This window comes from Harpia harpyja, chromosome 14, assembly GCF_026419915.1.
Source record: "Harpia harpyja isolate bHarHar1 chromosome 14, bHarHar1 primary haplotype, whole genome shotgun sequence".
Classification (NCBI taxonomy): Eukaryota; Metazoa; Chordata; class Aves; order Accipitriformes; family Accipitridae; genus Harpia; species Harpia harpyja.
In genome coordinates this window covers 26,648,794-26,669,717 of record NC_068953.1, presented here as the reverse complement: position 1 = coordinate 26,669,717, position 20,924 = coordinate 26,648,794, and the positions used below count along the sequence as shown (strand labels likewise).

General features: G+C 43.3%; 1 protein-coding gene across 4 annotated transcripts; it reads right to left on the bottom strand.

The window, feature by feature from the left end:
• Positions 1 to 81: 81 nt before the first annotated feature.
• On the bottom strand, positions 82 to 19,824 carry FSD2 (fibronectin type III and SPRY domain containing 2). 4 transcript variants are annotated; one of them, XM_052807994.1, is made up of 13 exons: positions 19,317 to 19,822; positions 16,569 to 17,350; positions 16,393 to 16,488; positions 15,122 to 15,355; positions 13,807 to 13,829; positions 12,683 to 12,804; positions 11,457 to 11,612; positions 10,285 to 10,419; positions 9,376 to 9,529; positions 8,859 to 8,992; positions 6,779 to 6,911; positions 3,319 to 3,495; positions 82 to 982 (listed from the first exon to the last, which is right to left on the bottom strand). In XM_052807994.1, exons 2-13 carry the CDS (start codon positions 17,307 to 17,309, stop codon positions 730 to 732), a joined length of 2,358 nt encoding a protein of 785 aa, XP_052663954.1. In that variant the 5' UTR covers positions 17,310 to 17,350; positions 19,317 to 19,822; the 3' UTR covers positions 82 to 729. The 4 variants fall into 4 exon arrangements, with proteins under 4 accessions (XP_052663954.1, XP_052663952.1, XP_052663953.1 ...); XM_052807992.1 differs by having other exon boundaries at positions 19,012 to 19,821; XM_052807993.1 differs by having other exon boundaries at positions 19,329 to 19,821.
• Positions 19,825 to 20,924: the final 1,100 nt, after the last annotated feature.

Below are 20,924 nucleotides of genomic sequence, written 5' to 3'. Positions count from 1 at the left end.
TAGGGGCAATCAAGCACTGCAAAAGGCCTCGGTTGGCTTTTTTTGTTTTTTCCCTGGATGAATGAATGAAAAGCATGGGCATTCTGTAAAAATGTCTTTTAATATTTGAGACTGTAGTGCATGCTTGGGTATTTCAGAAAGCCTCACTGTGTATGGTAAGCGCTAACAGTTCACACACAAGAGAGGCGTATTTGATTATCTTGTGTCACAGACTTCATGTAGCAACAAGAATACTTGATTGTGAGATCATCTTCATGGTTGGAGTGTTTTCAGCTCTGTCTAGCAGCTGTACAGTGATTATGCCTTTTGCTATTTTTGTTTTTCTTTGAATTTTTGGCTCTTCAGCAGGCAGAAGAGTGGAATTAATGATCGCTCTGGAACAGGGGAGTTCCCTAGGCCTCAAATGGGTACTGGGGGAACCAGTGATCCAGCTGCCACTGCTGCTTGGTGACAGTGTCACCTCTGAGAAGGATGGTCTCTATTTCTAACTGGAGAATTCTGGGATGCTGATGGATCTTGTGACCATGATGGTTTTCTCCTAAGATCCTGCCTAAGAGGACAGAAACTGTCGTAAGGGCTCGGGCCCGGTGGCTGGTTTGGGTCAGGGTTGCTTTGCTATCTGTCTTGGGAGAGAGCTGGTTTGTAGGGAGTGTGATGGAGCAGTTAATGCTGAAAGAGGGCATTGCTCAATGCAGGTTACATGTAGATGTGGGAGCTGCAGAACACAGGTTATGGGAGGGCAGTCCATGGGGGTATTGCAATTCCAGTATGTATCCGTAAGATACCAGGTGTTTCCAAAGCAAAGCAAGGGTGGACGTAATGCTGGAAATGTGAGTTGAATGCATAAAGGTGCTGGGCAATATCTGCATTGAAAAATGACAGTCTGCAGTTCTCATAGTCCAGCAGGATGCCAATCCTTCTCGGGGGGGTAGTAATTCTGATGTCTGGTGTCATCCCGCTGTGCAGGAATTCGTACTTGTGCCTGTAGGTAAGAAACAGACAAAAAACTTGAGGGTACCCTGGCTGCTCTCAAAGGGAAGTGCTTTGTGCACATAGGTGTGTTCCAGGGTATGCTTCCTGCTTCACAGTCCCATCCCTCCTGCGTGCCCTGTGGTTACTGCCCCAGTCCCATCTACTTTGCTGAGCAATGGCTGTGTTTGCCGAGGAGTGGTGTGCTCTGCGCTTCTGCAGCCTTATCCCACAGTGCTCAGACCTGCCTGTGTAACCTGCGTAACAGGCCTCCTGTTTCATATCCCAGTCTGTCTGCGAATAGTTGGGTGGTAGCCCTTAGATATGGACAGGCCAGAGCACAACATGGGGTTTCCGTTTTTTTCCGTGTCTCAGAGCACAGTGTGGGTTCCCTGTAAATCAGAGGGTGCACCCTTGCCACTAGGTTTAACCTGAAGTAGTCCCTCCATGAAGGAGCTGTGCTCTGTTAGGCCAGTTAGGCTTGTCTCGGAACAACGCTTGTCAGCTCCTCAGCCTTGCTGCTATACAGCTGTAGGCGCTGCCGAGGCAGTTGGTGTGATGACTCAGTCCTGTCCTTCCTGGCCCTGCCATGCTGCACAATTGCTCCCCGAGGGTCTGTGGTACTGAGCCATCTTTCCTGCCAACGTTATGGGAACTGCTCACGCCCACGCTCACAGCAGCAGCAGCGAGGGAGCGTAATCCCTTGGGCAGAGGCTGCCTGACTCACAGTGTGGCTAGGCATCCTCCAGACTATTGGACATAATTTTTCAAACCCCGCTCTCTAAATGATGTTTCTGGCTGCATTTCCTACAAGACTTCCCTGCTCAGCCAGGGCGGTGCTGATGGGGAAGTTCCACTCTTCATGCTCATCTTCTAGAGGGTGATGTCTTTTAATTGTGATTCCTGGACTGGATTATTGGAGGCCAGGAAGGTGCTCTGTACATAAGCAGCTTTGTCATGAGGGTAGCCCTCTTCTCCGTGTAGTCGCTGTTCGAGTAATGTTGAGGTCATTTGACAGTTACTCAAACAGCTCTCCCTAGTGTGGCACGCTGCAACCAAAAATATGAGACTTCTATGGGAACATGTGCCTTTCTGAGCAGAAATGAGAAGATTTATTCAGCTGAAGTGAGTTATCTGGCATTTTGTAAGGGCCAGCTTCTTCACTAACCACCTTCTCCACCCACACCACTCAAACCTGAGAAAATTTCCCTGCAGAAATGGGTATGGCAGTGAGTCAAACTGAGCAATGGCTCCGCTCCCTTTTCTCTCTGAAGTCCGTACTCATTGCTCCAGAAGAATGAGAACAAACCTCAGTATACCTCTTAGCTTAATATAGCAAGGAAGTCAAATTAGCCTGTCTGCAGGGTATGGGAGAGTCATTAGCTTTAGTGGGTTTGGTCTCCCTCATTAAGCAGCGTTTCTTGCTCTGTGGGAGGCGAATGCCAGCACTGCTAAGGATTCTGGCTATGCAGCAGGCCAACTGCTGGGGAGCCAAGAGCAGCAGGCGCCTGGGGAGGAGGGTGTGCTCCAGCCAACTGAGCTGCATGTAAAACCTCCCTGCGTACCAGCAGGAAGAGGACATGCAGATTTGGGTCCATGCAATGCCATCCTTACCATTTACTGACTGTGCATGCTGAGGGCACTCAGGTGGTGTCCAGGCACCCTGTTCAAGGGGACCCAGCAGCACCCTGGCAACTCCTGCAGGCTGAGCGGTGAGCCCTTCAGGCAGACAGTAGGAAATACTCAGGGATGCCTGGGGGTGTGACTTGTTTTCTTGCTCCTGGGTGCTTCACAGAGTGCCCGAATCTCACATGGGAGTCAAAGGCAATGATGCTAAAATAATAGCATCAGGGGGAGAGCCAGCAGGTTCAGCTGAGGCATACGGGGAGCTGGCATTTCTGCATGCAGATATGGCTTTTAGTTTCCTCCATAGGTAGGAAAGAGATCAAAAACAGTTGCATGCATCTGGGTTTTGCCAGATATGTAGTTTCTAGGTTACGTGGATCTATTACTCTCTGTCTTCCCACCTGGGTTTCAGTGACCTAAAACAAGGCCTTTACAGCTAACTTCTGTAATGCAGATTTTATCCAGAATTGTTCTGGAACTGCCTATTTCAACATGAGAATGTCATTAAGTAGAAGAATTTGCTTTAAGGTTCCAGTATCCTTACAACACCAGTTCACAGTGCCAACGGTGGAAGGTCAGAGGCCCCTGGTTAAGTGCTTGGTCTGAGCTTTGATATAAAACCTCTGGCTGCCCCCTGCAAGCAGGAGCTCTCTGCTGCTCTGCCTGCAGGTGTACAGGTAGGATGTGTTCCTGTAGGAGACCTGTAGCCTCCACAGCCCTTACCTTGAAGGTGTGATGATATGCCTCATGCACCAGGATGAGTTGTTTGCCCCCAGATAACCATGTCTCGGAGTGTTTTCAAAAGCCACGCCGATTCTGTACTCTGTATCTTCCTCAACTTCCACCTCCCAGTAATGTTTTCCTGGAAATGGGATCAGACTGCCCAGGATCCCAATACACCTGTGGGAGAGAGACAGGAATATGTGCTTTGGCAGGGACTCTCTGCAATGCTATTTACAATCTTTAGGTATGTAATGTACCTGGACATTACATACCAATAAACAAAAGCCACTTTTGCTGTCTCCTTAGTAGTGCATGCAGCATGGATTTTTGACTGCAGCAAAGTCCATGTGCTGAGGACCTGACACAGAACCTGCAGGTTTCTTTGTGACACCTACCCTGTTTTTACCTGTGAGTAACTTTGTATAAATAAGTGCCCTGGGCACTTTCAGGAATAGGGGAGAACAACATCCTATGCTGCCTGGGTTTTCCGGGAAAGTTATTACTTGCTAGAAAAGAGGGTGCCCTGGTGAACCCCAGTATAGCAGGGGAAAATGGCTACAGATTTTCTGTTTTCTTCCCAAACAGCCCAGGGCTTTAAATGTCACTCACCACTAGGAATTGAGCACTGTAACAGCATGAAACTCCTGGGGCAGATGGGGAGGAGGAGACCTAACTATGCTGTGTTTGGAGAGACGAGCAAGAACTGAACACAGTAGAAGAGCTTAGAATATGCTTAGGTACCTGGGCCATGAAAAGTTTTAACAGTAGACTGTCATTCCTAGCCTTTATGATAGGAACCATGTAGAAGATAACTCTTCAAAAAGATGTGTAGGAGAGACAAAGACAATATACCACAGAGAGACCCTTCAGCTTGACTTACAGGCAGAGTCTCAGAGTTAGAGGAACTGGGTGCTTTGAAGATGCAAGTCTGCAAAAAATCAGGTTCTGAAGCAAGAAAGTTGGGCAAAATAACCCATGCCAATGCTTCTGAAACACCCTAACTTGATTTAAGATGGCAACATGAATCTTGTAAGACTACACCCCAGCTTTTCCTCAGGAAAAGTACATGGTGTATTAGCTGTCTTTGCTGCATCACAGGGGTAGCAGGTTTCAAAACACACCTTCAGTTTTGGATGGGGAGTCACACACAACCAGTATGTTTCTATGGTCGGGTCATCTAAAGTTGTAAATCACAAAGGCAAAGGATGTTGCTGGCAGACACTATGAGCTCCTCTACCTCTAGGTAATGCTGAGAAAGAGCTGCACTCAGCATTCAGAGGGCCTGACATGTAAGGATGGGCATGCACAGCAAGATAGCTGTACTCTGTGCCACCTCAGCAGCAATCACTTAAAGCAAATGTACAGTTCTTGCAAGTGCATGTAGATGTCTTGGGAATAGCTTAAAGGCTGCTAAAATCAGGACTGTGTTGCTACAGCTTGAGAAGGAAAAGGAATGATGCAGAATGGATGGGTAAACATCTGTGAACAAAATATTACCATAGTAATGAGTGTTGCAAAGCCACCAAGGCAAACCTGAGTCAGACTGTAGGAGCTGCTGTGGTTAGGAAACACATTAGCGTTTCAGAGATCAAACCTCAGAAAGAAGAGTTTGCGATGTAATTTCCTTGTAGTATGTGTGTTAGTAATTTCAGCTTGGGAGCTTTTTCTTTTTTTTTTTTCACAGTATCTTGGCATGAAAGAGGCTTCTGAAAGTTCACAGTGGCATCAAAAACTCAGCCTTAGAGTTCAGAATGAGATGAGTGCCAGCTCTGGCTGTTTATGTGAAACATAAAAGCACCCTGTAGAAGTGGGATGAAATCCCATTTAGGCTTACCATGATGACTTTAATGAAGAGAATCATCTATCTCCTGCCTGTTTTCTACCGAGCCCTCTAGTAACACTGCATTTCCATGGAGGGACTAAGTTATTAAGGGCTTGTATTATTCTGTGTCTGCAGATGCCTGTCCTGGTTATATGCTGTTTCTGTGGTTCTGACTGGAAACACAGCAAGCTAAGTCTCTCATTTCAGTGGCAAAGGGCCTAATTCTTTTTTGAAAGTAGGATCTGTAGGCCCAAATAGTATCAGCTAGATCTTTCAGCAAGAGGTAAGTATTCAGATCCCTCTCCTTTCCTTAGCATTTGCTTTTGCACTTAAATACCTGTTCAAATTTAGCTCAGTGTGTCCAACATGTGTAAGCAGGTTTGGACATAATTGTGGCTGGCTGCATCTGTAATCCTCTTTATGAACTTGCATTAATTTTGAAGTGATGCTTAAGTTCCAAAGAGCAGCTAGAGAGAGAGAGATTTAAACTCACAAAATCAATGGGAGCTGCTGAAAGCCCCATTAGACACTTCCTGGCATCTATTTAAAAAAAACCCCAAACAGACCAGCTGTGCTTTGAACTACAGAAGCTTTTTTCAAAGAGAGTCAGGTGGCCAAAGCACCAAGAGATTTTTTTGCCCATTCTGTAGCAGTTGCTGTAGTGAACAAGTTTTACATAAGATGAGTGTTTGGTGGTTTCCATTGGACAGAGCTATATAAAAACAGCTGCCAAATCTCCACATGTGAAACCAAGACCAAGGAAGGATGGGCAGAGACTCCTGCACATTTTGCGCAAGGCTTTATCATGTTGGCAGCTTGCAGAGGAAGGGGCAGGAGAGAGGGAGCAACAGCCAGCAGAGAGGAGCAGCTCCTCAAGTCCTGGAAGTGTGCAAGTGCTGGATCAGTGTAATTAAGAGAGAACCTAATAATTATGCCTTTCCTTTTTTTTTTTTTTTTTAAATCCCACTAGTGCTGTATTAAAAGTATATGGGGTTTGATTTATTTATTTTCTTGTGACATCTTTCTGCGGTTTTGGGGCTCTGTAAAGAACTAAACGGGAGGAAAGTTTTGGAATTTAATAGAAGTTGGTGCACACATCATGCAAAGGGAGATGTTGTAGATAATATGTATTAGTTACCCTAGAAATTCTCAGAAAAGAGCAGCAAGCCACAGGGAGTTCAGTAATGGTGCTCAGGAACGAAAACCCCAGTGAAACTATGGGGCTTGGGTAAATTGATATGGAGTTTTACTCTCCAAGGAACCATGGGGAAAGCCTACCATTTCAAACTGAATAGTTATCTTAGGAGCCCAACTTGAAATACCTTAAAGTAAATCTGATTTTCTAAAAGATGAGTAATCTGTATTTTAGAATGACCAACAAAGATGTTTGCAGTGTCTAAAACTGAAGACAACCATAGTCACTTATGCAAAAACCAAGACAGAAAAAAACACTATACATTATACACACACATACATTCTGGAAGTTTTACTTGGTCGGTGCCTGGCTTAAAGGTGAGGAGAGCTGCAATACTAGTAAACCTTTTTAGTGGATTTAAATTCAAGGTAAGGGTGTGTCATGGGCATACCAGCCACAAACCACATGCATTAGTTAGTTGCAACTGAAATTCTTCCATGTACCTCGTAAAGCTGTTATCATAGACAGGCAGATCACACTCTGGGTTTTCCAGTTCATCGCATGCAATTGTAAATCCATCATCTAGAATTGCCAGTAAAGGATGGGCTGTGTCCTCATTAAGGCAGAAGTAGGTGCCTGCAAGAGAGAATGCCTGAGGGTAACTCCAGCAACTCCTTATGGAATTTGGGTTTGCAGCAAGTGTGCGGTGAAATGTTTGGATCCACAAAAAGATTAACCAGTGCTTTGGAAGGAATCTGTGGCTGACATTGAGAGGACAAGGTTGTCCATTTGGAGTTTTTCAAATAAATGGGTGTTTTACAGCTTAACACTGTTTAGTTACAGCCTTGTGAAAAGCAGAAAAGGGGCCTTAACCTGGTTTTGAACCCAGCCAGGGCTCAAAGCTGCAGGCATTGCACAGGAAGTAGCTATTCAAAGATGAGGGGTCCTCCCTGGAATGGACTGTCCGGTTTCAAGTCATCTTCGTCAGAGCTGAAGTGATCTATTTTTAATCACTGAAAGGAGAAGGGGGGTTTAAAGGCCTCTCCATGGCCTCACTCTTCCATATAAATGCTGACCACAGTTTGAAGAGAAGGGATCTCTACAAAGGTGCCACATGCAGCATCCCTCATGCTTCAGCACCTCCTCATCACATCAGCCCTCAGAGAGGTAAGTCAGCTAAGCCAGCCCAGGATAAAAGTACTTCTGCCTTTCTCCCTTTGAAGACTTCACAAAGCAGGTCTGATGCACTGCACTCTGATGAGCAGCCATGTGCGTCACAGCTGCTGTTTGTAGTTGGTGTTTGTGTATCCACGCCAGTAAGTAAGAATCAAAGGTCATTTCCAGTGTTGGAGGTGAGCGCTTGCAGCTGACAGATCAATTTGCATCAGCTGTTTGCATAATGTAGACTCAGAAAAGATAAATCTCTCCATGCTAATCCCAAATGAAATCATTATAATCAAACTGCAAGTTACTTCAATGCAAATACAATACAAACAATGATGGGACAATTACAGGCATGTGCTGCTGAAAACAAACACATGCTGTGCAAGCAGAATTGGCAATTTCAAATATTGAGTTTGATTTAAGCAGCTGAAATACACACAGACAATGGTAACACAATGACAGTCTTCCTCTCCAGGGATTTAAGAATGACCATTTCTTTTCTGTGGTGGCACTGATGCATAGCAGACAGGTTTCTTACTGAAACATAGCCTTTCGCAGATTAATGGGGGTGTGGTCAGCTTGCTGAATAAGAACAATTTGCAAATCTGTCACAGAATGTAAGGGCAGAAGAGACACAGGTATGGTGTGAATGCATCCGAGAGTGATGTGGGCGGTTTGAGACACCCGAGTGAATTTGCAGCATCATTATAGCAGTGGTGAAGATGAAAACAGGTGTCTACCTAAAACTCACTAAAATGAGCTTTGATTAGATGGCTGGGAGGGGAAAAGGCTGCCAGCTTCCCTTTGGGGGAAAAGGTTAATCCCTGGCCAGTGTGACACGGAGAGCAGAGATGATAATGCTATGTTAGTTACTAAAAGCAAAGCTTCCAGCTGAAAGTTGGACTGCCTTTTTCCTGATGAATAAAGGGAACCAGCCTTCAGAGCTTCCCCAGGCAAACTGGAGACATTCTAATATATACAGAGGAAGAGTTTACATATCCAAATGACTCTGGAAATTCCTGACTGTTTCAGCCATACTTTCCAGCAGCAGCATCGTTACAAGGTAATCTCTGAAGTAAAGTAAAACCACACTACAACTTGCTTCATTGGTTTGTCAATACTTGGCAAGCTGGCAACATCTGGGGGCGCTGGGTTGATATTGTCTTTTAAAATGTTTAGAAATTAGTAACTTTCAAGTATCAAATGTACTGGACAGAAATAATTTTAAATTACAGAGCTAAAGCAATGCACTTATTGTTACAAAAAGTGCTTTTTTCATTCCTAAAAGGTTACCAGGTGTGTAATTAGATGTAAGAGATTAGGATCTGATCCAGAGGCCACTGAAACCAGCAGAAATCTTTCTGTTGAGAAAATAGATGCTACAATAGGCTGCTAGAGTTGTTTTGAGCTGTACAGTACCTGTGGTGTGTATCAGGACAGGTTCACTTCTTTCACTGGAACCACCCAGGTTTAGGGCTCTAATGCAGATGCGATAGCTTTGTGTTGGCTGGAGGTGAATTAGGACTTCACAGTTAGGAATCCCAACAATAGATCTACAGAAAATAAATCCATGGAAAACGATAGGGTAGAGAACAAAGGTAGGCCTTTGAGATAATTTTTCTGAACAACAAAGAAGAAATTACATGATCAGCTTCTCTTTTAAGCCATCAACAACACTTTACTTGTACAGTTGTCAGTAGCAGGGGCAAGAGTCTGTGACAGACTATGCAGATTTTTACATTTGCTTCTGCCCTTCTCCCATACACTGTATAGTCATTTTCCATTAACATTTATACAATTAATTTTACTAAGAGAAATGTTTATAAAGGTGAATTCACCAAAGGGTCATGAGTCCTTTCTTAGTGCTATCTGATGCCACATGACTTGAAATGGTTTCAACTCTACAGGTCATGGACTTGGTAGAATAGTGACTCACTCAGTAATAGTATCACCATTTTCTTCATCTGTCAGCTTGGACAATTCAACCGTGTAGGAGTCAACAGGGTTAATGTCTCTAGATTCCCAGCACACCAGTGCTGCATTTTCACAGCTTCGGATCTTTTTATTCTTTATGGTAGGTGGTGAAGGAGCTAAAAAGTAAGCAAAAGAACAATTCTAAGCTGTTGCTTGAAGACGTTTGCAACACACGTGCTTTGAAGACTTATAAAATAGAACAGAGTTGTTTACTAATACTATATATTTAAAGAAACCTGCTTCCCCAATGGACAGTAAAGAGCAGGCACAGTGATTAACAGTACTATTCAAAGACTTAATTTGGACTATAAAGGTCCCAAGAGAATTAATCAGAGCAGTAACACAGATAGGGACTGATTACACAACCATCTTCTTTCTATCATTGGTTTTATCTTTGTCATAAAGGTGCATCTCTTCTCTGCTCTAAGATGTCAAAGACATCTGGAACGAGTGCTTGAAAGTCTCACTCTGACTTGCTCAATTTGATGTCAGGATTTCACAAAATATGCTTGTCTGAACTGCAGTTACAAAGGGCAGCATTGCAGGTGAATCCACAAAATACCTACAGGCCAATAAAAGGAGGGCTGGCATCCACCTGGCAGAACTGGGAGACTTGAGCCTTATTCCCAGCTCTTCTACATGCTTGCATTTAAATAATTTATTTTGTCTCTGTGCTTCTGTTTCTTCAACTCTAAAACAGGGACAATTGGCCTGATAGGCTCTCCAAAGAAAAGTAAGAAATTCCTGTGCAGTCAGTAGACTTACATCAGAAGAAACAAAACGCCCAGAAAGCATTACTGGCATAAAATTCAGAGATGACTGTGAATTTCACTATGAAGGTCACATAGCTGTATGAATAAAATATTTTTACCTGTTACATAAACTGCTTTTTCACTTGGTGGACTGATACCAGAGGCATTTAAAGCACTGACCCAAAATTCATACTGTGTATTCGGCAACAGATTAGTAATGGTGCAGTATGTTTCTTTGACTTTTAGCGTATGCTCTGAAATGAAAACAACAAAGCATTTACAGTGCCTTTACACAGTTACCCACTCTTCCCCAAAGCTGCCTCAAATAATGGAGTTGAGGCACATTGTTTTGTGTACTGAGTTCAAGAGAGCTCCTTGTGCTCCATACCCTTTGATTAGCTGTCAGGCTGTTTTACCATGCCTTCCCCTAAGGAGGCATAAATCAGATAATGCATCAGCTTCTGAAGGAGCCACACCACTCAGAAAAAAAAACAAACCAGAAAAAAAGGTCACCCACCTGTCACTGAATTTTTTCTAAAAAGACACTGCACGTTCCCAATCCAGGGATGCTGTCTGGTCAGTTCATCCCAGCAGTGGAACAAGAGCTGAAGCTATTTCCCTACTCATTTCTCATTCTTCATCTTACAAAATTTAGATAGGTTCTGCTTTTCTTTCTGAACTGGCCATTTGGCACTCTACTGGCTCCCACTTTTGCTGGAGAAGTGACTCCAGCAAGTCACTTCAGAAGTGGGTGTTTTCAGTAAAAGGATATTATTAGCAAAGGCAGTTTTGTCACAAGGCTGGGACATTTTAGGATGGTTCTGTGGTTCTATTTTGTGCATGTGGGTGATGGGGAGTTACAGCCTATTATTAGTACTGAGATAAACTGTAAAATGACTGTGGGGGTTTCAGTGGGCGTGCCGATAACATGATGATTTGCTCTCTAAAAATACCGTGCTTTGCAGTGGATGCAGCGCATGTGTATCTAACGCACTGCCCGCCTTCCAGGAAAAGAAATGCTACTGTTGAGACCTGACTCTGTCCCCTTCCCATTCCTGCTATCCCAGCTGCTGCCCCGTCCTGTCTTTGCTCCTGTGATGGGTGCTGCTGCAGCTGGCAGCATGGCAGACCTGGCTGGGGAAGCGTGACAAAGCCAGAAGCAGGAAATGTGGTGGCAGAGAGAGTGCACAAAAAGTGCACTGGTTGCCACAGCAAGTCTAGAGGCAGTTTGGAACCAGATGGTTTTGCCAGTGGAGGGCTGAGGTGTCCCCTTGGGTCCAGGCCTCCTTACCTGCTTGTTCATCACTGTGCCTCTCGTTGCTCACTGGTTTATAGCACAGTTGGTAGCACTCAACAGTATCATCTGAGAAGAGGCCCCAGCAAACTCTCAGTGAGGTGCCAGTTGCTGTATTGGGAGCCTGGGGATTTATCACAGGGGCACAAGGAGCTGCAGAGGGGAAAATGGGTCAGTTTTTGAATGTATAAGCATGGTATGTTGTTCACAGGCAAACACCTCTCCTCTCACAAAGGTGTTTGCACAAAGCCTAGGCATTGAATAGGGTCATATTCTTCCCACATGGCGAAAAGTTAGGAGGTGACCCTGTAAATAGTTGCAGATAATAATCAGGTCACTGGTGTATGTACTAGTCTTGCTTCAAATCAAAATCAAAACAACAAAATACGTAAGCCTCAGCCTAACCCTTCTCTGTAAACTTGACCTCCCCTGCCTCTGAGGGCTGCAGTTCCCCAGCAAGCTAGTACAGCCCTGCAGGAGCAACATCTGACACGCACTGCATTGCTGTGGACTAGCCGAGGGGCTGAGGAGCCTCTGGAGGAAGACAGATGAGGGAAAAGCTGTACAACATGGGGTCAGCAGCACAAGAAAACAAGTAGCAAATGCTATTTTACTTTAGGAAAACACAATGTATGGGCATAAAAAAATGCATATTGTTCTTTCTGACCATTTGTGGTGTGCCAGAAAAGATTTAAAATCTTTTGTATTTTTATTTTTTTAATTATTATAAATTTGTTTGGGTTTTGCTCTGTTTCCTGTGGATAATAGAAAAAATGTTTGCTAAATAGCAGAGGAACAAGCCACTGAAATCTGGTTATCGAGAGAAGCTGTGCAGGTTTAAAGCAGTCTGGTGTCCCTCTCTACTTTGTTCAAGCAACTACAAGGTAGGACAAGTTATCACCAACTAAGCATGTGTGACCCCTCAATGGAAGGGGGTAGTCTTTGTGAGTCTTCTAGGAAATCATCCAGCAAAAGCAGGGAAGGCCAAACTTGTCAGTTCTGTTAATTTTATACTGAAAAAAAATGAAAAAAAAAACCAAACCCAAAATAGCTTCCAGTGTTTCTGTATATATAGGTAAACAAAAAAATCTAAAGGGAAAACTAGGGAGAAGCTAATTCTGCCTTTGCAGTTCTCCTTTAAAAGAAGTAATAGACTTCTGCTTAATACATATCCCTAATTAAATGTAAATAGGTCTGAAATAATGATCAGATAGGAAGAGTACCTGGAATAGTATTAATGGAGTTCATTAGTTGTTCAACTTCAGAGAAATCTATGACCCGCTCTTCAAAGTCTGGCAGTGTTGAAAGCTCTAAATCCACTTCTTTCTTTAAGAATTCTTCCAGCCTGTAATCGTAGGAAAAAAAATATGTTTAATTGGAAGTACCATAGTGTTGGAGATACCTTTCTATGATACCTATTGGTAAGAGGAAAAGAAGCACAAACTCTAAAATAACAGCTATTTCCTTAAAATAATGTTTTCATAGTTGTACAAAGCTCAGCCTCCCCATGCCCTTTGCTTGGAGATACACGGCCATACACCAGATCAGTGCTTCAAGATGCCAAACAGAGCTGGATGCTGAGGGGACTGAGTGACCACACTTTTTGTGCCCTGCTCATGCAGTGAGCTGTCTGCTGCACACTGCGCTCCCACTGAGCAGGTGAGTGAGGTTTCCCCAGCAGCCCTCTGTGGGAAGCAAGCTATTCACTCTATGACTTTCATTATTTTGAATTTATGACACTGTTACTAATTCAGGACCTCATGGTTCTAGGTGTTGTAAATTTGAAACAAAGGGGTATCTTTTCTCTGTGTTTTCACAAACTATGACAGTCAATTTAAATGTATATTTTTTGCAATTGGTTTACTGTGTCTTAAGGCTTCTTCCAACTGCTCCAAGATCTTTCAGTATCTGATTTGAGCTCCCACAGCTTGACTTTCTACCCCTCTATATTAATGCATAAATAAGCCTGTTACTAATCTATTTAGGGAGCTCAGTTTTAGTCAGATTTGTATCCAGAGCACTTCTTTCAAGATCTTTAGCAATCCTGTTTCTCAGTCACTGAAATTAGTTCCTTATGACTAAGCTGAAAACAGTGATTTATTCATGCTCTAACTCTCCCTTTGGGTTTTTTGAAATTGGCTCAAAACTAGTTTTGAGTGTTAAACTTCTTAGACCATCTTTTCCTGCTGCAGTTTAAACCAGAAATACTAAAGATTTCAGTAGCTCTAGATAGTAGCTTAGATAACATCTGTGTGCCTGAACGGAGTCCAGAACATGCAAGTGTCTCCAATAACAGGTCCAATTAGCAGGAAGAAATGTGACACAAAATCCCAGACTGTGATACTACCTGTCAACCATGGTTACTGCTGCCTGTAGAAAAAAAGAGAGAGTGTTAAAGACAGAAAAGATACATTTCTTGCATTAGTCCAGAGTCCGACTACATCATGCTGTTGACCTGTCTTACATGAATTGTCCCAAATGCAGCCCTTAGAGTGAACTAACTGGCTCTCGCCCACCTCTGAGAACAAAGCCATACCTAACCGTTCATTCAAATGGACAGATCTTGGCTGAATTTACAGTAAGGTAATGTGCAATATCAGACCAGTGTCTACCCATCTAGGCTCTAGACTGTATCCTTCCTCAGTTGTCCCAAGTGCCAACAGATCCTTCACAAACAAAAACCAACAACAGCTGAGGAAAAAACTTAGTGAAATTATCTGCACTGGAGGGACTCTGAGAAGTGCAGATTACTGGAAGACAGACATACAGTCCCTGGAGAAACCTAAGCATCTGAGAGCTCATGACCAAGAACTATTCACTTCTTGGTGAATAATGGCTCGTAAGGGTGATGTAAAACTCTTTATGAGCTAAGGAGAAAATAAGGTTATTCCGGAAATACAGAGGAATGGGAAAAGTCAGCTCATCTGAAGAACTCAGCAGGTTGGAGTGACACAGCAAGCTGATCCATTGGAGCAGACTGGAGGTGTTAGATTTGTTTACTGACCAGTTCAGAAGTTACTGTGGCTGTGCTATAGAAATGCTCCCATCTAGCTGAGTCACAGGACAACTCAGATTAGAGCAATCACTCATCAGCAGTGAAAATTCTCATTTTTTTCCCAATTATTTTTCTACCTGCTAGAAAAAAATAACTTCTTGACACCTCCTCAACAGTGGGATCCATCCATCACTTTGCAGGAGCTCCTGATGTATTTAGTTTGGAGCCTCCTGTTCAGCTGAACTTTCCAACAAAATGAGCAAGAAGAAGAAACACCTTCCAAAGTGGTTGCATCAGCCTGCCAGGTGTGAGCCCAGAATAGAGCAAGAGAGCTGAGCCTGCATGAGATAATGAACACTAAGTGCTTCCAGAGTTTCCTGAGATAAGCTTTTTAGAGTGATATCTTCTCTCTGAACCCCAGTGAGACTCACAAATCATTGAGCGTCCAAGTTACAAACTGCTGCTGCTGCTGCTTCTGCATTTTGGTCCCATTTTGTTGCCCCACTAAGTCAATGTCACCATGCCAAGCACCTGGAGCAGTGACAGCATCATGGACCAAGCACCCCAAATGCTCTCTAGCAATAAAGCCACTTAGGACTTCCCAGCTGGGGACTACCTGCAAGCAGCAGAGCATTTAGAACGGGCCTTGCCAGTTAAAGCTCTTTACCTTCATAAAATTGGCTTTGTCATTTTCCAGGTAAAGCTCCTGGGTTGCGTCTGTCAGCTCCTTGCAGGTGTCAAGATGTTCCCCACAACTGACCAGCTGCCCATATAAAGCTTCCAGCTTCTGCCTCTTCTCTTCCCCCAGTGCTTCCAACTGTTCTTCATACTTCCGAGCAAGCACTTGCACTGCATCATTGTAATGCACCTCAAAGTTCTGCTCCTGCCTCCCGAAGTTTTCCTGCAAGGCAGTTGGGGGTTTGTTCCTTGGTGTCAGGCCTGATCCATAAGTCACCCAGAGAAAAATCTTACTCAGGTCTGCCTAAAATTCTCCTTGCCAGGGAGGCAATGCCAGTACACAGAAGCTGTAATTTGACTAATTTGCATTTTTAGAGGTTTATTCTAATCATTCACCCCCACTGAGGCACAAGAGAATGTTGGATTTGGTTCCAGACATAAGAGCATCAGAAATTATAATAAAAACGATGATGGAAGGCAACTGTCTCCAACCTAAGCCCAGGAAGCACAACTAGGGATATATCCTAGCCATAATCTCACAAGTGTTTCTACCAACACAGTCAAGCACATCCTTCCATGACAGAAACCATGGCAACCCAGTGGGATCCATGGATTTGCACTGGGGGGAGATGAGCAGCTAATGCTAGTATCCTCACTCGCTGCTGGAGAAAGCATTAGGAAGGAAGATTTAAGAAGCAGGCATGGCTTTATTGCCAGCAGCTGCCCACTGCTCAGGCACCGATGTCCTTCTGTGCCACATGCAGCAGAGAAAAGACAGTAGGTGCCTTGAATTACTGCTTCAGTTTGACTTGCTGCCAGCTGGTCCCCTTCCCCCAGGGCCAAGTTGACATCAGCCGACCAGTAGCACAACACTTGAAGTGCTGTAGCTCGATGCAGCTGGTCCAAGGGTTTGCCTGTATCTGGCACCTCTGTAAATGAAACCGAATGAACACAAGGGGTACATTCTGGATGGACTAGTTAGATCACAGGTCCTTGTCCATTTAAAACTAAGATAACCTGACTGGGGGGGTCACTATTTCTGAATGCAAGTGTCTGTGCAAATGCTTAATGTGGTTTTACTAGCCCACTTAAAAAATTCACTAGGATGAATTTTCCCGAGTACCTCAGTCTAGGCAAACCGCGGGGTAACTCTGTGCTCTGTTACCATAATTACTCACCTAATTAATAACTGAACACTACGTCTGTCAAAACTGTTCTAACCCCAGTACCACAAAATTAGCCCAAGAAAAAATGCCTTACCTCTACAGTGATGAAGATTTCCTCCAAGTGACTGGCAAAGTTTTCCATCTGAGCAATCTGCTCTTCCAACTTGCACATGTTTTTATGAATCTCCTCCTACCAAAACACCCAGTGTGATTCTTAGTATGTCTGAACACTGTTTCTGAGGTACTGCAGTACACTTGTATTACTCTTACCTTTTCACTTTCCACAGCACTGGGGAGCTGAGACACCTCGTGATCCTTGTGCTCACCAAACAGTTTGTCAAAAGCTCGGATTGGCATCTTGCAGGTAGAACAAAAAACATCTGCTGCTTCCTCCTCACTGACAGCCTGACTGTTCCACTCATCCGACATGCCACTGCTGCTAAGCCCCTCTCCAGAGCCTATGTGGCTCTCAGCCTTATCCTCTGCTCTGGCTTTGTTCTCTTCTTCATCTTGAGAAGCCTCTCCAGGAAGTCCCTGTTGCTTTGTGCTTTGACTTTGGTCTTTCATTGGAGAGCTGCTTTTTGATGCATTATATATGGAGCCATGTGATCCTGCTTTTTCTGTGCGAGCAGGTGGCCATCTGCTCTCCACCATCTCCAGATGTCCTCCAAGAAGCTCAAGCTCTTTTTCTCTATCCTCATCAAGTCCATACATCTTAGCCAACTCTGCAACCTCCTTTTCCAAGTCATATCCAGCTTCTTGTGAGCGCTGAAATTTTTCGCTACTCAATGCAGATTCCTTTCTCGTATCCCCCAGAGATCTGTCTTCTTGACCAGTTAGCTCTTCGGGAAAGATATCAAACCTCTCTTTTGATCCATAAAGATCCATGTGATAAAATATCAAGCCTTCAGCCTCAGTCTCACTAGACTCTGGGACTGGTGGGAAAGCTGAAAGAGCGGGTGACCGGTCACTAGTTTCATACTCTCTTGCGCTGCCAGATCTGGATGACATTGGTATCCTTGGTGAGGCTTTTGAGATGATGAGTCTCAATCCTGTAAAAGATAAGAAAGATCCTTAGCTACATACTCGGATATCAAACATGAGTTTTTCTTGCTTAAAAATATGTAGACAGAATAGGTTTGGCTGAGGACTGCTCAGGGCCTGGAGGTAGGCATGGGGAGGTAGGCTTCCTAAGTGAAGCTTCTGAAGTGAAACCACTAGAAGCTTGTTTTTTCTCATGTCTGTGCAAAGCACAGCAGAGCGCTGTATCTGTTCTGCATCCTATGTTTTCCAAGTGGCTCATCTGTGACCCTGATGTCTGATTTCCCAACTGTGGAGTAGTCCTGTCCTCAGTTCAGCGCTGCGACTGGGCTTCAGGCAGACTTAGTGCTGTTCCTTACAATTGGAGGTGGCCTGCTTTGAAGTCTGCTCACCCTTCAGCTGCTGTCAAGCGCTCTTTCTGAACTGTCAGTCAGGCATACTGTAGAATGCCCTCTCTTGTGACCACTGATGCTACATAACACACTAGTAAATGCGCTGAAAAATCCTGTTCTGGATTTTTCAAGTTGCCATTCTTGATACTGAACTTGAGGTTTCTTTAATATTATTCTAAGTGCAGGTCTCAGGTCCTTTCTATAAAACAGGGAAAAATACTGCCCTTTGGGGGTTCTCAGGTGCTGTGAAAATATGTATTTTAACATAAATGAAGCTCAGAAAAAAGATCGATGATGATCTCCATGATAAAGCATACACTAGGAAGCAAGGCAGGTCATTGACCCCTGAATTGAGAGAAGTCCGCTCTGACCTGGAGCTTGCACACTTTGTCCATTCTGTGCATTGAAGGAGGTGTGAAAAGGGCATGTGGATGTGAAATGCAAAGCTGTATGATAAAGCAGATGCACATGGGACAACATTAAAGGTGCAAAGGCAATTTTAACGCTGACTCCCCAAGCCCACTCCTTCCAAGCAGCCTGTATTAACAACAGCACATAAAACAATGCTAGTACAGAGACAGTGCTCTGTCAGAGCTGAAATGTCCCCGCAGCCCTCCATTGCTCACTAGCACGAAAAATTCATGGCTACAAAACTACTCAGGTCAATTTTATCAGCAGTTTACAATCAGAAGAGTTTATGGAAAGATTTCAGCTGAATATTAATGAACCTATAGTAACACCTAGTCCTAGCTAAGTGAAGCATATGAAAGCTTTAAAACTACTTTCTCACAGAAAAAAAGCCAAAAGGTCAGTCAGACATCAAGGTTATCAGAGCTTGTGCAGAAGCTTTCACATAAGCTTTGCCTTCAAACTACTTTTTATGGTCTTTGTAGTTTCGAGTACTTGCTATCACCTCAAATTTATTACATCAATATTTTACTAATATTCCTGAGGATTACTTAGCTAACAAAGTCAACCCAGTCAGTGACTTATTAGACAGCAACTTCTCAAACTGGTGAAAAATGCTAAGAAACTTCCCACTCTGGTTTTATATCAATGACTGAAAACAGTCCAGCCTACCGGATCTGTAAGAAAACACACATAGAAGTTCACCGTTTGTCTCCTGGCACTGCCGACATGGGTGTGGATTCTACAGCTAGCAATATCTTACTATAGACAAAAACACTGAAGTTAGGCAGAAATACTATTTATGCTAAAGGTGATAAAATTAATCATGCAAATTCTAACATATTAAACAGAGAAAAGGTCTTGACACATACCAGAAAATGTTGTCTGGCTCCCACAAAGACTTTTTTCCCCATAATTATAACAATAAGGCTTGCTTTAGAAGCTACTACTAACTAGAAAAGTGAATTAACAAGTATTTTTCCTACAAAAATGAAATTAAATTACATAAATTAAAATGAGCATAATTAAGCTTGTCTGGAACCCTGCTGCCTAAATAAGATTTTCAAATGATTGCTCAGTGTTTGCTCAGTTTACAGGCACAGATACAATTACAGTGAAGAATGTTTAAGTCCGTGACCATCAATTATCAAAAATATATAGCAAAGAATGTTACTACCTAAAAACTTGCCTTCTATCTTAAGACGTCATAAATTCTTCTGATAGCTCAGATGGCATCAAACTTCACATTTATTTCCCCTAGTAAAAATTAATTCACATGAAAGCAATTCCCTGCCACTTTCCTATGACTGCAGTTGGAAGACTTATTGCCGTAACCCTAGAGCGCCTCTTTGCTCAGATAGGGACATGCCAGCAATGAGCAATGGAACAAATATAGATGTGTCCCAGCTGTCCTTCAGCAGTGTGCTACTTGAGTGTCACCAGGATGAATGTCATACACTGAGAAAAGGCTCTGAAGGTTGATTCCTGGATCTGAAGTACTTGGAAAAATTATAGAGAGCCCTCGCTAAAGCCAGAGCACCCTCTCACTTTCTGAGGTGGTATTAATAAACCCTGCAGAGTGCAGTCATTGACTCTAGGTGTGATTTCCAAGGCTGTGGTGCTAGGCAGAGTATTGTGTGTGGGATACACAAAACATGCATCCTGCAGAAACTAACTCAAATGGCTGGATGCATGCTTACAGCATTGCTGCACAATTAAATGGAAATATCTGTTCTGTTCTTTGCAAATGTTTAATGGCAAAGTCCTTCTCTCTATTAAATTAGCAGAAGCTTTACTAATGGGGTTGAGTTGGAATCAAGATCAGATTCTAGAAAAAATATTAAAATTCAGAATTTAGAAAAAAATTAGAAATCATAATGTTGCATACACTTATTACACATATACATACATCCCCACTCTGTATGTGTATGCTAGACAACTGGAAAGCTAATTATGGTGAAGAAAGTGGCCAATGGCCCAGCTAGGGAGGGTTTTCATGGGAACATACCCCTTCAGTCTGTGCTCAGTAGCAGTTCACCTGATAAAAACCAGGCTGTATATTACCACTGATTATTGTGATTACTGTGATTACTGTAGCACTTGAGCTACAGTATCCACTGAAACCCACAGTTGTCCAGCATACATAATCTTCTGCTTGTGAACATGCTACTGAGCCAGCCTTGCCGGCAAGAGATTTTTAAGCATGTTTGAGAACATTGCATTATATACATCTTGAGCTCAGGGGACAGCGCAAGGGGAAACGTCTATTGGATCTTCACACAGCTCTGCTTTTTCCTCCTTTTCCAATCAAACTTGGTGTCATTTCCTCACATTTCTAGCTGTGCAATTGTTTGCTGTTTTGGTAAGGAATTACAAGTTAATTACCCTTGTAGTCATGATCGCATTACCGCTGACAGTGCCTCTATCATCTGTGAGATCAGAGCAGAAATGTTTTCACATAAACGATGTAGCCTTTGCTGAAATGTTAACATTTATGCTGTCAGATTTTATTAATTTTTTCATATGAGAACTTATTTTTGCCCTTATACTATTAAGTTACACTACCTTACAGGCCTTAACTTATTGAAGAACTAGTAGCGTCAGCTTTGCTTCCAAAGTCTGTAACATTCTGTTTACTGTGAATTAAATTCAGCCTTGCGCATGAGACCCGAATAAGAGATGTGCTATATGAAACCCCTTTGCTCTCCGCTCCCCTCAGAGGCCCATGAGGCGGTATTCAGGCCATACAGTAAGTATGACGACCTTAGGACTGAGAGTGACTTAA